Source organism: Neomonachus schauinslandi, chromosome 14 (assembly GCF_002201575.2).
Source record: "Neomonachus schauinslandi chromosome 14, ASM220157v2, whole genome shotgun sequence".
Taxonomy (NCBI): Eukaryota; Metazoa; Chordata; class Mammalia; order Carnivora; family Phocidae; genus Neomonachus; species Neomonachus schauinslandi.
In genome coordinates this window covers 68,098,153-68,115,903 of record NC_058416.1, presented here as the reverse complement: position 1 = coordinate 68,115,903, position 17,751 = coordinate 68,098,153, and the positions used below count along the sequence as shown (strand labels likewise).

The window sequence follows — 17,751 nt, the reverse complement described above, 5'->3', positions numbered from 1 at the left end:
TATGTGCAGTAGTCCCCTAGAGCTGGAGTTCTGCCGTTCTCATTGATGGGTAAACTTGGTCTTGGCTGGCTGTTCTCGCTGATCTTCTGGGGAGGGGCCTGTTGCCGTGGTTTCCAAATGTCTTTGCCGGAGGCAGAATTGCCCCGCCCTTGCCCCCTCCCAGCTAAGTAATCTGCTGGGGTTTGCTCTCCGGGGCTTTTGTTCCCTGCGAGCTTTCCGTACAGCTTTGGAGGCGGAGAGTGAAAATGGCGGCCTCCCAATCTCCGCCCCGGAGGAGCCGAGAACTCGGGCCCCGCTTCTCAGTGAGCCCCCAGGGAAAAGCCGTCAGTCACTCCCGTCTCCCCGGTCTCCAGCCGCACTCCGTGCTCACCCGGCCTGTGACCGCGCGTTTCTATCTCCGGCACCCGACCCCGGGTGGAGTCTCCAAACCCAGCAGATCCCTGCGGTGCACTCCCGCGCGGCTCCTCCCGGGGGAGGAAGGTGAGTCTCCCCGGATCTGCCGCTTGTTGGGTCCCTGCTGGAGGAGCAGTGGCCCGACTGTGCCGCGGATCACAGTTTATGGCAACCCCGAGCTGAGAGCCCGCGCCTGGGCTCCGCCTCTGCAGCCGGCTTCCCTGCTCCGATACCTGGGAGCTCTGCCACACTCAGGCACCCCCAGTCTTTCTGTGACCCGTGGGTCCTGAGACCACACTGTCCCAGAGGGTTCCACCCCCCGCTTAGCCACCAGAGTGACGTCCCTCAGCGGAGCAGACTTTTAAAAGTTCCGATTTTGTGCTCCGTGGTTCTATCACTTGCCAGAAGCGGCCGCCGGAGGCCCCTCCCCCGCCGTCTATCCTCCCGAATATCGCCTCGGATTCACTTCTCCGCACGTCCTACCTTCCAGAAAGTGGTCGCTTTTCTGATGAGAGAGTTGTTGCTCTTCTTTTCTTCGATCTCCTGTTGAGTTGGTAGGTGTTCAGAATGATTTGATCCCTATCCAGCTGAATTCCTGAGAGGAGACGAAATCCAGGTCTCCTACTCCTCCGCCATCTTGCTCCACCTCCCATATATGTATTATTATGTATCATTAGTTTCAGGGGTAGAATTTAATGATTCATCAGTTGCATATAACACACAGTGCTCATTACATCAAGTGCCCTTCTTAATGACCATCACCCACTTACTCCATCCCCCCCCACCCGCCTCCTCTGTAGCAACCTTTTGTTTCCTACGATTAAGAGTCTCTTAGGGTTTGTATGTCTTCTTTGGAGAAATGTCTGTTCATGTTTTCTGCCCATTTCTTGACTGGATTTTTTGTTTTTTTGGGTGTTGAGTTTGATAAGTTCTTTATAGATTTTGGATACTAGCTGTTTATCTGATAAGTCATTTGCAAATATCATCTCCCATTCTGTGGGTTGCCTTTTAGTTTTTTTCCCACAGTTTCCTTTGCTGTGCAAAAGATTTTTATCCTGATGAAGTCCCAATAGTTCATTTTTGCTTTTGTTTCCCTTGCCTTTGGAGACGTGTCTAGGAAGAAGTTGCTGTGGCCAAGGTCACAGAGGTTGTTGCCTGTGTTCTCCTCTAGGATTTTGATGGATTCCTGTCTCACATTTCATCCATTTTGAGTTTATCTTTGTGTATGGTGTAAGAAAATAGTCCAGTTTCATTCTTCTGCATGTGGCCGTCCAGTTTTCCCAACACTATTTGTTGAAGAGACTTTTTTCCATGGGATATTCTTTCCTGCTTTGTCAAAGGTTAGTTGACCATAGAATTGAGGGTCTATTTCTGGGTTCTCTAGTCTGTTCCATTGATCTATGTGTCTGTTTTTATGCCAGTACCATACTGTCTTGATGATTACAGCTTTGTAATAGACTTGAGGTCTGGAATTGTGATGCCTCCAGCTTTGGTTTTCTTTTTCAGTATTCCTTTGGCTATTTGGGGTCTTTTCTGGTTCCATGCAAATTTTAGGATTGTTTGTTTCAGCTCTGTGAAAAATGCTGATGGTATTTTGATAGGGATTGCATTGGATGTGTAGATTGCTCTGGGTAGCATAGACATTTTCACAATGTTTATTCTTCCAATCCATGAGAATGGAATGTTTTTCCATTTCTTTGTGTTTTCCTCAATTTCTTTCATAAGTGTTGTATAGTTTTCAGAGTACAGATCCTTTATACTTCTTTTTTATTCCTAGGTATCTATGGTTTTGGGTGCAAATGTAAATGGGATCGATTCCTTGATTTCACTTTCTTCTGCTTCACTGTTAGTGTGTAGAAATGCAACTGACTTCTGTGCATTGATTTTACATCCTGAGAGTTTGCAGAATTCCTGTATGAGTTCTAGCAATTTTGGGGTGGATTCTTTTGGGTTTTCTATGTAGACTATCATGTTGTCTGTGAAGAGTGAGAGTTTGACTTCTTCTTTGCTGATTTGGATGCCTTTCATTTCTTTTTGTTGTCTGATTGCTGAGGCTAGGACTTCTAGTACTATGTTGAACAACAGTGGACATCCCTGTCATGTTCCTCAGTTTTCCCCCATTGAGGATGATATTTGCTGTGATTCCTTCATATATGGCTTTTATGATATTGAGGTATGTTCCCTCTATCCCTACACTGTGGAGGGTTTTTTTCAAGAAACAATGCTGTATTTTGTCAAATGCTTTTTCTGCATCTATTGAGAGGATCATATGGTTCTTGTCCTTTCTTTTATTAATGTGGTGTATCACATTGATTGATTTGTGGATGTTGAACCACTTTTGCAGCCCAGGAATAAATCCCATTTGATTGTGGTGAATAATCCTTTTAATGTACTGTTGGATCCCATTAGCTAGTATCTTGGTGAGAATTTTGGCATCCATATTCATCAGGAATATTGGTCTATAATTCTCCCTTATGGGGTTTTGTCTGGTTTTGGGATCAAGGTAATGCTGGCCTCATAGAATGAGTTTGGGAAGTTTCCTTCCATTTCTGTTTTTTAACAGTTTCAGAAGAATAGGTATTAACTCTTCTTTAAATGTCTGGTAGAATTCCACTGGGAAGCCATCTGGCCCTGGACTTTGTTGGGAGATTTTTGGTTACTGATTCAATTTCTTTGCTGGTTATGGGTCTGTTCAGCTTTCTATTCCTTCCTGTTACAGTTTTGGTAGTTTATGTGTTTCTAGGAATTTATTGACGTCTTCCAGGTTGCCTAATTTGTTGGCATATAGTTGTTTATAATATGTTCTTATAATTGTATTTCTTCAGTGTTGGTTGTGATCTCTCCTCTTTCATTCATGATTTTATTTATTTGGGTCATTTCTCTTCTCTTTTTGATAAGTCTGGCCAGGGGTTATCAATCTTATTAATTATTTCAAAGAACCAGCTCCTAGTTTCATTGACCTATTCTACTGTGTTTTTTTTTTAAATTTCTATATTATTGATTTCTGCTCTAATTTTTCTAATTATTTCTCTTTTGATGGATTTGGGCTTTTTTTCCCCTGTTCTCTTTCCAGCTCCTTTAGGTGTTAGGTTAGGTTGGGTTGTGTATTTGAGACTTTTCTTGCTTCTTGAGGAAGGCCTGCATTACTATATACTTTCATCTTAGGATTGCTTTTGCTGCATCCCAAAGGTTTTGAACTGTTGTGTTTTCATTTATATTTGCTTCCATTAATTTTTAAAATTCTTCTTTAATTTCCTGGTTAATGCATTCATTCTTTTATTTTATTTTATTTTATTTATTTATTTGACAGAGAGACACAGCGACAGAGGGACACAAGCAGGGGGTGTGGGAGAGGGAGAAGCAGGCTTCCCGTGGAGCAGGGAGCCCGATGTGGGGCTTGATCCCAGGACCCTGGGATCATGACCTGAGCTGAAGGCAGACACTTAATGACTGAGCCACCCAGGTGCCCCTAATGCATTCATTCTTTAGTGGGATGTTCTTTTTAAAAAAAATTATTTATTTGAGAGAGCAAATGAGAGAGAGAGAGAGCATGAGAGGGGGGAGGGTCAGAGGGAGAAGCGGACTCCCCGCTGAGCAGGGAGCCCGAGGCGGGACTCGATCCCGGGACTCCAGGATCATGACCTGAGCCAAAGGCAGTTGCTTAACCAACTGAGCCACCCAGGGCCCTAGTGGAATATTCTTTAACCTCCATGTATTTGTGGTCCTTCCAAATTTCTTCTTGTGGTTGACTTCACGTTTCATAGCACTACAGTCTGAAAATATGCATGATATGATCTTAATCTTTTTGTATCTGTTGAGGGTTGATTTTGACCCTGTAGGTGATCTCTTCTGGAGAATATTCCATGTGCACTCGAAAAGAATGTGTATTCTGCTTTAGGATGAAATGATCTGAATATATCTATTAAGTCTATCTGGTCCAGTGTGTCATTCAAAGCCCTTATTTCCTTGTTGATGTTATGCTTAAATGATCTGTCAATTGCTGTGAGTAGGGTGTTAAAGTCTCCTACTATTATTGTATTATTATTATTAACCAGTTTAATTTTGTTATTAATTGGTTTATAGAGGCATAAATACTTATAATTGTTAGATCTTCTTGATGGATAGATCCCTTTGTTATGATATAGTGTCCTTCATCTCTTATTACAGTTTTTGGTTTAAAATCTAGTTTGTCTGAAAGAAGGATAACTACTCCAGCTTTCTTTTGATGTCCATTTGCTTTCAATCTGGAGGTGTCTTTGGGTGTAAAATGAGTCTCTTGTAAGCAGCATATCAATGGGTCTTTTTTTTTTTTAATCCATTCTGATACCCGGTGTCTTTTGTTTGGAACATTTAGTCCATTTACATTCAGAGTAATTATTGAAAGATATGAATTTTGTGCCATTGTATTACCTATAAAGTCGCTGTTTCTGTAGATTTTCTCTGTTCCTTTCTGATCTTTGTTAACTTTAGGCTCTCTGCTCAAAGGATCCCCTTTAATATTTCTTGCAGGACTGGCTTAGTGTTCACAAATTCCTTTAGTTTTTGTTTGTACTGGAAACTCTTTATCTCTTCATCTATTCTGAATGACAGCCTTGATGGATAAAGTATTCTTGGCTGTATATTTTTCCCATTTAGCACATTGAATATGTCATGCCAGTCCTTCTTGGCCTGCCAGGTTTCCATGGACAGCTATGCTGCCAGTCATATGTGTCTACTCTTGTAGGTTAAGGACCTCTTGTCCTGAACTGCTTTCAGGATTTTCTCTTTCTCTTTGTAATTTGCAAACTTGACTATAATATGTTGAGTTGTTGATCTATTCTTGTTGATTTTGAGGGGGGGGGTCTCTGTGCCTCCTGGACTTGAAACCCTGTTTTCTTTCCCAGATTAGGTAAGTTCTCAGCTGTAATTTGTTCAAATAAACCTTCTGCCCCTTTTCTCCTGGTCCTCATCTTCTGGGACTTCTATAATATGGATAATATTTTGCTTTATGGAATCATTGAGTTCCCTCAGTCTACCTTTGTGCTCTAGTAGGTTTCTTTCCCTCTTCTTTTCAGCTTCCTTATTTTCCATCATTTTATCTTCTGTATCACTTATTCGCTCTTCTGATTCATCCATCTTCATTTTTATGGCTTCCATTTGGGACTGCATCTTGGTGATAGCATTTTAAATTTTGGCCTGACTAGATTTTAGTTCTTTAATCTCTAAATAAGGGATTCTCTAGTGTCTTGTATGCTTTTTTCAAACCCAGTTAGTATCTTTAAAATCATTGTTTTAAATTCTAGTTCAGTCATCTTACTTATATATGTATTGATTAAATCCCTGGCAGTGAGTACTCCCTCTTGTTCTTTCTTTTGGGGTGAATTTCTCCATCTTGTCATTTTGTCCAGAAAAGAAAAGAAGAAAGAAAAACAGCAAAAACAATAATAAACAACAACAAAACCCCACTAGATCCTGGGTGTGTTTTGGTCTGCTTGTTAAAAGAAACTAGGTCTCAAATAAGAAAGAAAGAAACACACACACACACACACACACACACTACAATGTAAGTAAACAAAAAATTTAAACATATAAAGTATATATAAAAATAAAAATTAAGAACGGTGGTCCACTGGTAGACTTGCAGCATTTTTTTTTTCTCATATCTCTGATTTCTTGGGTTTTCAGAATGATTTGATAACTATCTGGTTGTATTTGAGAGACAAGACAAACAGGATCCCCCTATTCCTCCACCATCTTGACTCCTCTACTTTTTGCCATTTTAATTACTGTTTGTCTTGGTGTGGACCTCCTTGGGTTGATTTTGTTGGGGGTTCACTGTGTCTCCTGGATCTGGATTTCTGTTTCCTTCCCCAGGTTTGGGAATTTTTCAGCTATTATTTCTTCAAATAAAATTTCTGCCCTCCTTTTCTCTCCTCCTTCTGGGATCCCTATAATGCAAATGATATTACAATTGATAGTGTCATGGATTTCCCTAAATCTATTTTTATGTATTATTATTATCATTAATTTTTCATTCTCCTGTTCAGTTTGATTGCTTTCCATTACTCTGTCCTCCAGGTCACTGATCTATTCTGTTTCCTCTAGTCTACTATTTATTCATTCTAGTGTATTTTTAATTTCAGTTATTGAGTTCTTCATCTATGATTGGTTCTTTTTGTTTTCTTTCTCTTTGTTAAGGGTCTCACTGAGGTCCTCCACTCTTTTCTCAAGTCCAGTGAGTATTTTTATGACTGTTACTTTAAATTCTCTATCAGGCATATTACTTATCTCCATTTTGCCCAGGTTTCTTGCTGTGGTGTTGTCCTGTTCTTTCATTTGGGACATATTCCTCTGTCTCCTCATTTTGTCTAATTCTCTGTGTCTATTTCTATGTATTAGGAAAGTCAGCTATGTCTCCTGCTCTTGAAAGTAGTGACCTTATGAAGAAGAGGTCCTTTTGTGCCTTGCAGTTCAGTGTCCTCTGTTCACCAGAACAGAACTCATCCAATCTTAACTCAAAGTGAGGAGGCATGATAGTGCAAAGACATAGTGTGGGATTTGGATTCAAGAAGAACTGGGATTGAATCCTTACTTCTCTACTTACTCCTTGTGCAAGTGATTCCATTTTTTCTAAAGCTTAGGTTCTTAATATAAAAATATTCTAAATGATAGCCTATACCTTATAATAGCACTGTTGGAAACATTAAACAAGATAATGCTCCATTATAAGAATTGACTATAATTATCACCATTATGATTGCTACTAAGGAAGAGTTTTCTGAGTTGGTCTGGAAAGGGTGAGCAGCAAGTGTGCATCTATCAGAGATTCCATAGAGGAGTTTCCCGCTGGCTAGAGAATTGGCTTAGTGACTTCTGAGATCAATGGCAACACTTGAATTCTGTTGTTTCTTGGTCAATTCATGGTGAAAGCAGATGGAAGGCCCTGACCCATTAAAATAAAATAAATTAAGATCTCTTGAGGGCTTTTATAGATAATGGATGTCACTGTAACCATTCTCTGAGAAACAGCAGCATGAAGCTGTATCATCAACCCCATCTGTAATCATCACCATCGTTGTCATCATGATTGGTAATGATATGATCATGACATATTTTAATTATGAATACATTACTCTAGTGATTCATTTTAGCACCATATCTTACTTTTAAGTTATATAATACAAATATAATTCTTCCAACTTTACAGATGGGTAAATGAGATATAGAGACTTGCTCAAGACCATCCAGATAACCATGCATTTATCCCTTGTGCTGGTCAGTGACCCCAACCTTTTGTTACTTCTTCTCCATTATTCTATTTTGGTGGAGTGACCAAAGTGGAGGGGTACAAGGAGACTTGCCCCTCTTTCTTATGTTAATGAGAGAAAAGAGAATAGAAGGAGACTATTACTTCTTGACATCTGCTACACACTGGACATTCTCTCATAAAATCTTATAATGAAGAAGGTATTATTTATCCAATTTTACCTGCACTTGAAGATTAGATAGGTGTATTAGCAAAACCATAAAGATGAGTTTTGGTTGCAGTTCTGACACGTGTATGTGCTTAATCACTAAGGTTATTTGCAATTCTAAAAGTCTGTGACTCTTAAAAATCGGGGAGTGGAGAGCAGTAGTCTCTGACTATGGTGTTGAAACACAGTGGGCTTGATTTCATATCTAGTGAGCCATAGACCTGGGATTCTAATCCAGGTCTGTCTACTTTTAATGCCTTACCCGGGCTCAGAGGAGAGAATCAGTTCCCTTGGTGGGCATCCACTTTGAATGGCAGGGCCAGTTGGGTGGTTTGATTCGGCAATATTGATATGCAACATCAGATCTTAAGCTCTGGAATTGTTCATCGTTGCTGCCCTATGTCAGGCAGTACTCAGACCAATTATTACCACATGGCTGGATCTGTTATAAAGCTTTGGAACTTTCAGGTGTAGCTAATATGCTCCTGAGTCATGCAAGTCTCACTGCTTTCCAGTGATGTGGTAAACAGATATGAGTTTATGTGGTTTGGAAGTGGATTTTCCTTGTTCATATGTCATAGTTTCCCAGTCCATTGTTAACATTTCTTTTCATAGACTATTATTTCCTGTTTGATTCTGACTTTTCTAAATAAAAATATATTTGTGTTGGCCTGATAGAGATAAAGCTTAATTTAGTTGATCATAAAGATGTAGAATCCACCTATTACCAACATCTTATAATTAATTAAGTTTACTCAAACATTTTGTACCATTTCCATTCCTGCAAACAAGAAAATTGGGAAATGTCTGAAGAATGGCAGATATTTCCTTTTCCTGGCATCTTCCCCGGAACCTTTCCTCCTGCCTCTTGCTTCTGTATCTAACCATCGTTTTATACCTTTCTCCTGATACAGAAGTTCCTGAGGAGAAAAAAGGATGCTTCAAGCGGGCCTATGATCTATTTTGTGGCCTGGACCAGCAGAAGGGCCCCAAGATGACGAAGGAAGAGGAGGAAGCTATGAAGCTGAAGATGACAGACACCTCTGAGAAGCCTTTATGGCGAACAGTAGTGAACATCAATGGCATCATCCTGCTGGCCGTGGCCGTTTTCTGCCATGCATATTTTGCCTAAGCCTTGCCTTCTTTGGCAGGCCTTGTTCAGGAAGGCCAGACTTTTTACTCTGCCTCCTTTACTTCTATTCTCTGGTGTTAAGCTGATGGTAAACCAGCCAGTTGTAAATTTTGCCCAGTTGATAAATGTGTACAGGTGTAATTACAGGATAACTGAAGAAAAATCATTAATTTGCTTTTAACTTATGTATTTGAGGCCAGTGTGATATCATCAGCTGTATATATTAGAGCTGCAGAAGGAAAGTCCAACTCAGTCATGTCCAGGAAAAGGTGCAGTAAGAAAGAAGCCCTGCCATGTGTGATGCAAGTTTTTCTCAGGTAGATTCAGTGTGTCAGTGTTGTTTGTGATCCTTGAATATTATTTTAAGAGTTGTAGTCTCCCTGGTTCATGCTGCTTTCCCTTCATGACCTTCTCCCCATCTTTTTAAAAGAGAAATATTTCCCCTCTCATCATACACCTGTCAAGTTCTTCCTGGCACGAGAAAAATCAATCTGATAAACTGATGAATGCATTGAAGCTGAAGATGGGAACTTGATAGTGTCCCTGGCCTGGGCGTTTTGCTCTTTGAAGGGAAAGCTTGGGGATGGCAGGACTTACCCCAAAGGGAGGGACCCAGGCACCAGCCTCAGGCCAGTGGGGAAAGTGGATAATCTTGAGTCAAAGGGATTTTCTGGTTTTCTTTAAATTGTCTGTTATGAGTTCCTCATGTTTGAGATTTCACTTATTTTGTCATTTGCTGTGTCTGGAATGTCTTTGGCACTCAGCAATGGACTTATGGACCAAATGGATGATTTGGGCACTTATTTATAAATACTTACTTTATTTTTATGTAAGCCTGGCCCTAGGTTATTTTTTTTTAATTAATTATTTTTTTTTTTTTGGTGGCTGCACAAAGTACACAGTACACACTCTGGTGACTCTCATCAATTGGAATACATTTTCCAGAGGTCACTCTTCCTCATGGTGTGGATGTTGACATATGAGCTTAGAAGCTGATCTATGTCACATAATAGAACAAATGTATCTCTTGGAGGATCTGTTATTTCAAAGCAGCCACACTCTCCTGTAACATGGAAACACTTATCCCAAGATTCTCCTCTCCATGAGTTCATGTGATCACAGTCCTTCCTTTTTGGGGTGTCTTGAGTGGTGATCATCTATTGACAAAAGTTAGGGTAGGTGGTCTCTGTTCTGAGTAGTAGCATTCGACACTTTTAGTTGACAGGAGTGTATTTCTTGTTGAAACTGTTTCCTAGGGAGAAGTTTTTAAATATAATTTTAATTAATTAACTGATTAATTAAATTCTTTTAGTCCCACCCATGAAATCTCAATTATGTTGTGATATAAACTTTGAAGTTAAGAAAAAGTCACAATGTTAGTGTTGACTGATTTCAAGCTAGTTTAGGAAAGAGCTGGGATCTGAGGTGCTGTGGAGCTAAGAATGGTTCCTAGGCATACAAATGGTTCAACAGGCAAAGGGATGGCTTGTTCTTGTGCAAGGAAGGACACTATTTGATACACCCTCCATATTGCCCTTAAGTGAGGCAGAGAAGAGGGGAACGTGGAGAATTTCTTGTGGCTGGCATTACTCAGCAGACTCAGTTTCATGTGGAGTTTGTGGTATTTTTGAGCTTTGAAAAGATAAAGGGAAAGGATTGAAAGCTGGTGGATGAAATGCGCACAAAGTATCTAGATTGTCCTGGATTCAGTTTCTGGCATTGCCAATGATTCATGTGTATTTTGTGGTAAATTATTTTGTCTCAACTGTGTATTTTTCTCTTTGAAAAATGGGGACTTTGGTGCTTATAGCATCTATCTACCTCTTCTGGGTGTGACTAGGTCACTTTGTAAAGAGGATGACAGATACATACATGAAAGATGCGAAACAGATGTTATATTAAGTGGAATTTAGTCCCGTAAATTAAAATGTATTACGTTGATACTAATAAAAACATTAAAAAATATAACATCCAGCTTTCCTATTTTCTAGATATTCTAAACAGATACTGACCATATGTGTGGCAAGCTTTAGTTGGCACAAGATGTGGATTAGGAAATAGGAGCCAAGAGAGTGGAGAATAGAGTCTGGCAACTTGAATAAAAGGTAGCAAAAGAGATGATTTCAACTTCAAAATCTCTACTAAACATGAGGTAACTCTACTTTCAATGCATAATGTCTTTTTAGGACAGACTAAGTCCCTTGGGTGACCAGGGGCCAATAAGTGATAAATTGTACTAGAATAATTTCAGGAGTACATAGAAGAGGTACTTTTTTCCTCAAATGGAAGATGGGTATTTGGGAACAGAGTGACTTTTTATTATGGTCCATTTATAGAACTGAAAAATCATGTCCTATCAGGCAAAAAATCTTCTTTGAATAGAGATGACTATTTTATTTATTTATTTTTATTTTTTAAGTTTAAATTTAAATTCAGGTAGCCAACATATAGTACATCATTAGTTTCAGATGTAATGTTCAATAATTCATCAGTTGTGTATAACACCCAGTGCTCATCACATCCCGTGCCCTCCTTAATACCCTTCACCCAATTACCCCGTCCCCCCATAGATGACTATTTTAAAAAGAATCTCTCCAAATGAAATCTCCTTTCCTGCAGAATGAAGTTAGTCTGTGGGCCTTTGGTTTACCTGGGAGCATTGTTTAATTTTATGTAACTGAGTCAGGCATTGGTGTTCACTTAGAGGATTTCTACCTTTGGAGCTCACTGGAACCTACTCTTTCCTGGTGTGGAAATCACCATCTCCTAAAAGATGCATTACAGCTTGTCCTGCTTTACAAAAGCAAACCTTGGGAGAAAAACATATGGGCACTTAGTTGGTGGAGAGTAGTTTCTTAACTTCTTAACAATCTAGCCCCAAGAAAACTTCTAACCTTCAGATTGGATTTTGGGGAATGAAATTATTTGAATGAGGTGCCATTGCCTTGATGGGTTGGTAGTATGGAATTAGAGAAGTGTGGGTGAGGTTAATGGCACCAGTGCTGCTTGATTGGCACTGGGTGAGTGTTGTTTAGCCCAGAGCTCCATATTCAAATCACAAAAGCTCCTAGTCTGCTTTTGTAGTCCTAAAAGCAACTTTAAGAATATGTGATTTGATACAATTAATCCCCTGCTTGAAAAACTGTTAGCAGGTGGCACCTGGGTGGCTCAGTCATGAAGCATCTGCCTTTGGCTCAGGTCATGATCCCAGGGTCCTGGGATCAAGCCCCACATCGGGTTCCCAGCTCCATGGAAAGCCTGCTTCTCCCTCTCCCACTCCCCCTGCTTGTGTCCTGTCTCTCACTGTGTCTCTCTCTGTCAAATAAATAAATAAAATCTTAATAAAACAAAAAAAGAAAAGAAAAACTGTTAGCAAATGCCCACCTGATAAAAGGGACCTTCTTGGGCACCTGGGTGGCTCAGTCGGTTAAGCATCTGCCTTCAGCCCGGGTCATGATCTCAGGGTCCTGGGATTGAGTCCCACATCGGGCTCCCTGCTCAGGGGGAGTCTGCTTGTCCCTCTCCCTCTGCCCTGCTCATGTGTGTGCTCTCTCTTTCTCTCTCTCAGTCTCTCTCTCTCAAATAAATAAAATTAAAAAAAAAAAAATAAAACGGACCTTCTCTCATTTAGGAATCAGATAAAAGGCTTAGAGCAGTGGTTCTCAAATGATAGCCTATATCAGAATCCCCTGGAGGGCTTGTTAAACCACAGATTACTGGGGCTACTCCCAGAGTTTCTGATTCAATAGGTCTGAAGTGGGGCCTGAGAATTTGCATTTCTAAGTTCCCAGTTGATTTTGATGCTGCTGCTCTGGGGACCACACTTTGAAAACAACTACTTAGAGTTAGTTTCCAAAGAAGTTTCATTTCATCACCAAGGCAGGCAGAACTGGAAGAACCTCTTTCTCAGGCCCTATTTTGAGATTTTTATTGATGTATCAGGACCAAAACTCTTTTCTGAAACCAAAGTTGTGTAGGTATGGCTAAGGCACATTACGATGCCAAGGTATAGAAAAATCCACCTGCTTTACATTTAGGGCCTACCTGCTTAATTATGACCTCCTCACTATATGCCAAGGCTTAACATTTTACCAGCTTGACTTTTATTTTATATTTCATACTCATCACGTACCATATACATGCTGGCCCTCAAAGTCAGTTTTACAGGTAGAATTTTTTACAGATGGTGGGGCCATAAGGGGAAAAAGCACTTACACTTATTGGGCATCTTCTATGAGCCAGACCTTGTAGGCAGTACCAAATGACCCCACCTAATCTTTACAATAGTTCCATGAAGTAATTTGGAGGAAACTGAGGTTCAGAGATTTGGGGACTTACCCAAGGACCTTGGATGGACTTTGATGGTCATGGCCTAGAGGCTGACAATCCCCTCTCTCTGTTACAGAATTTCCCAAGGCAGCCTTCCAACAGCAACACGTTTCTCCTTTAATTCTGAGTATCTTGGAAAGGGGTGGGACGTGGACAAGTCAGGAGACCAACATCTATTGAGTCCTATTTATTTATATTAACAAATGTTATAAATTTGTAACATTTAAATCAGTGAGTTAAGCATTTCTATTTCTGTTTTCAGATGAACATTGAAGGTTCAGGGAAGTTGATTGTTTTGCTCATGGTGGATCTGTCTCTAGAGCCTCTACTCATAGTTTTGGTTTAGGTGAATATCTCCTCCCTACCAAATAGTGATAGAAATATATCTTTTCTGTCAAAGTAGCTTCTATTCTTCCATGGGGGCTCTTTCAAGACTCACAGGACATGGATAAGGATGTTTTCTAGGTGTTAGGCTCCGAGAAAAGCAGAGAGTGTGTAAAGGGATTAATATCCAGGCTGGTCTAAGAAGATTCAGAGTTCCTGTTATCTTGAAAATTCAGTTAAGATAAATATGCAATGTTACGTCTAAAAACCCGTTATTCAAATCTCTGCACCTGGGTTGGAAATTAAAGCTGCTTCTCTGTCAGTGAACCATATGGCTCAGAGCCTTCAGTTACAAGTGAGATATCCTACTCTCACTGATATAATTTCAAATAGCCAAGTTTCTCTATAATTTTAAATAATGCATTTTCAGTACCATGTCCTTGATGTGAGTTAACACAAGCTATTTTTACAGGCTCACACTCCCTGTCTGTCATTTTCATATGCCAGCTATGACCACTCCAGGGCCAGGATCCTGACTCAAGAGTTCTAGTTCTTAAGTACCACACTACAAGGTCTACCCAGAGATGTTGAAAAGGAAAATTTAACTTGTTGGAATAGAATACTTGGAGGATGGGCTAAAAAGCAGAATGGACAGCACTGAACTTAGTGGATAGAAATATGAAGCCCAGGAATTATACCACAATGTACTAAAAAGAGGTAAAATGATGGAAACTATGAAATAAAACTCAGAAGATATAACCCAGGAAGTCCAACATTCATCTCACCAGAGGGCCAGAAAAAGAGTAGGCAGAACATGAAGAGAGGAAATGATGCAAAGAAAGCCAGCAGTTGATAGCCAGACTATTCAAGGGATTCCTGTGAACCAACAAAAAAAGACAGGAGGAAACCATTAGGAAAAAGATGGATAAAGAATATAAAAAGTCTTCAAAGAGAAGTAAGTCAGGATGACATCATAAAAATGGTGACATCAGCAAAATTTGGAATGGGCCACTCCAACCTCTCACCTACTGACAGAAACATTGAACAAGGGGCAGAAGCTGTCAGAACCAATTTTGGGAGAATTCAGGAAAACAAAAGTTTATAGCAACCAAACAAGCACTGAATCAAGAAGAAGATACTACAAAATGTTGACTGTCACCAAAATAGTGACTGTCACCCTCTCTCTTGTGTGGTGGCAATCTTAAAACAGCAGCAGTCACAAAGTATCAGTTGTCTTAAAGTGGGGGCAGCCTGTGTCCCCATTTCCCTCTGTCCAGGGGAGCAGAGCAGACCACATTCACAAATTACTGTGTATGCCTAATCTAACCTGTCTGAGGGATGCCCGAGGGACTGACACAAGGTGTTCCTCTCTATTTCACTTAACTCTGAACTCAGACTGGAAAAGCTTGAAACACTGAGAGCCAAATTAAACAAGCTCCAGACACCTAAGATTCTACTCAAAAACCTACAATAGAAAAAAAAAAAAAGTCTACAGGGGGAGGAGGCAAGATGGTGGAGGAGCAGGGGATCCCATCTCAACTGGTCCCTAGAATGTAGTTGGATATCTCTCAAACCATTTTGAACACCCACGAAATTAGCCTTAGATGTAAGAATGTATATCTGGATCTCTACAAGCAGAAAAGCGACAGCTTTTTGCAAGGTAAGTGACTGATTTTTGCAAGGTAGGACGTGTGGAATCGTGAATCTGCGGGGATATCGGAAGATAAACAGAAGGGGGAGGGAACCTCCATAAGCTGGCTCTTGGAAAGTGATAAAACACCGGAGTGCAAAATCGGAACCCTGAGAAATCTGCTCTGGAAGGGGCTCTGGAAATGAAAAGGCAGAATCTAGATAGGGCATTGTGGTCTCAGGATATGAGGAACCACAGAGAAAAGGGGCTTCCTGAACTGGTAGAGTGCCTAAGCAGTGGTGCCAGGAAGCAGGTTATGGTCAGCAAGCCCAGGAAGAGACTCTCCGTTTGGATTGCCATAAACTATGAGCCGGGCCAGTTAATAGCTCTTCTCTTGAACAGTTTGAGAAAATCTGGAACCTGCACCTGCAACCTGGCAAAAACTCACAGAGCAGTTGTGGGCCAGAAAGGCCTTTAGAGCAGGACCCAGACATGATCCAGGAGCTTTTGTTGTGCACAGGAGCCTGCAGCTGCTTGAGGATTTAGAATCATAAAGGGCAGTGGCACTCCCGGGCCCATGGGATGACCTCTGAGAGAGTTGCTATGGGTGCACATTGCAGGAGCTTGCAGTTTTGGTGGTGCATACAGAAGTGGAGACTGTTTGTCCTGGAGGGTTTATTAAAGAGGGCAGACTAAATTTTCTGCCTTGGCAAAAGGTTTGGCTGTGACCATTTTTGCTCTGATCCTCTGAAGAGGCGCAGAAAGCCCCCAGGGAACAAAAGCCACAGAAAGGACCAGTTTCCACTGAGCCCATCCCCCAGACAGGGGGTGGGACAAATCTTCGCAGGCAGGGTTACCTGAGAAAGAGCGCGGCAGGTCCCTTCCCTAGAAGACAGGCTGGAAGAACAAGGGACAACAATCTTTTGGATCCCATAAGACAGTAAAATCTCAACACCAGGGGAAAATTGTATATTGAGCTCCAGATGTGGCCTCATGACTTGTTCATTTTTCGGATAAAATTCTCTTTTTCTTTTTTTTTCTTTTTCTCTGTCTTTTTTTTCTTTTTACCGTCTCCTAATTTCAGCTAGATGTTTATTATATCAACTTATAGTTCATAGTATTGTATTTTTTCACACCTGTATTTTTTATAGATATATGCTTTATTTTAGTTCTTTTTAAAAAAATTTTATTTTATTATGTTATGTTAGTCGCCATACATTACATCATTAGTTTTTGATATAGTGTTCCACACTCATTGTATTTTAGTCCTTTTCTCACTCTATTCAATTTTACCTTTATATATATATATGTTTTACATTTCTTGTAATTTTGGGACGTAGTGTCCTCTAACACACAGACCAAAATACACCCAGGAACAACTGAAACACCCTGCTTTGTCCACACTGAGAGATTCTAGCCTCCCTTCCCCTCCCCACCTTTTTAAAAAATTTTTAATTCTTTAATTTTACTCTTGTGTTTAATTTTGGCTTTGCTTTTTCAGTGGTAGCTTCTGACCACTCTGGATTTTGCTAGGGTGCATCTTGCTTGGGTTGTGGTTGATATTTTGGACTCTGTTCCTTCACTCAACCATCCCTCGACAGAATGACTAGGAGGAGGAACTCTCAATAAAGAAAACAGAGACCGTGTCCTCTGCCACAGAACTAATGGATATGGATATAAGCAAAATGTCAGAGATAGAATTCAGGATAGCAATCTTAGAGTCAATAGCTAGGCCTGAAAAAAGCATTAATGACAATATAGAATCTTTAAGAGCAGAAATGAGATGTAATCAGGCTGAACTAAAAAGATGGTGTGAATGAGATGCAGTCTAAACTGGATACTCTAACAGCCAGGGTAAATGAACCAGAAGAGAGAATTAGTGATCTAGAAGATAAGCTGATGGAAAGGAAGGAAGTTGAGGAAAACGATAGGCTGCTAGTAACACATGAAAAAAGGATTCCAGAGAGTAATGATGCCATGAAACATTCCAATGTCAGAATTATTGGGATCCTTGAGGGGATGGAGAGAGAGAGAGGGCTAGAAGGTATATTTGAGCAAATCATAGCTAAGAACTTCCCTATACTGGGGAAGGAAAAAAGAGTTCGAGTCCAAGAGGCAGAGAGGACCCCTCCCAAAATCAATAAAAATAGATCAATACCCCAACATATAATAGTGAAGCTTGCAAATTTTACAGCTAAGGAAACAATCCTGAGAATAGCCAGGGAGAGGAAGTTCCTTACATATTGAGGGAGGAACATCAGAATAACATCAGACCTGTCCACAGAAACCTGGCAAGCCAGAAAGGGCTGGCAAGACATATTCAGTGTACTAAATGAGAAGAACATGCATCCAAGAATACTTTATCCAGCAAGGCTGTCATGCAGAACTCATGGAGAGATAAAGAGCTTTCAGGACAGGCAGAAACAGAAAGAATATGTGACCACCAAGCCAGCCCTGCAAGAAATACTAAGGGGGATTCTGTAAGTGAA

General features: G+C 40.4%; 1 protein-coding gene across 4 annotated transcripts in view; it reads left to right on the top strand.

The window, feature by feature from the left end:
• Positions 1–10,936, top strand: part of SLC5A1 (solute carrier family 5 member 1) — an 83,770-nt gene extending 72,834 nt beyond the window's left edge. For 2 of the 4 annotated variants that reach the window (XM_021703621.1, XM_044921249.1), the window contains one exon: positions 8,762–10,936. In XM_021703621.1, coding sequence (XP_021559296.1) covers positions 8,762–8,979 — 218 coding nt within the window. In that variant the 3' untranslated portion in view covers positions 8,980–10,936. Of the gene's footprint in view, positions 1–8,753 lie in introns of all 4 variants that reach the window. The other 2 variants (XM_044921247.1, XM_044921250.1) reach the window with 2 other exon arrangements.
• The last annotated feature ends 6,815 nt before the right edge of the window (positions 10,937–17,751 follow it).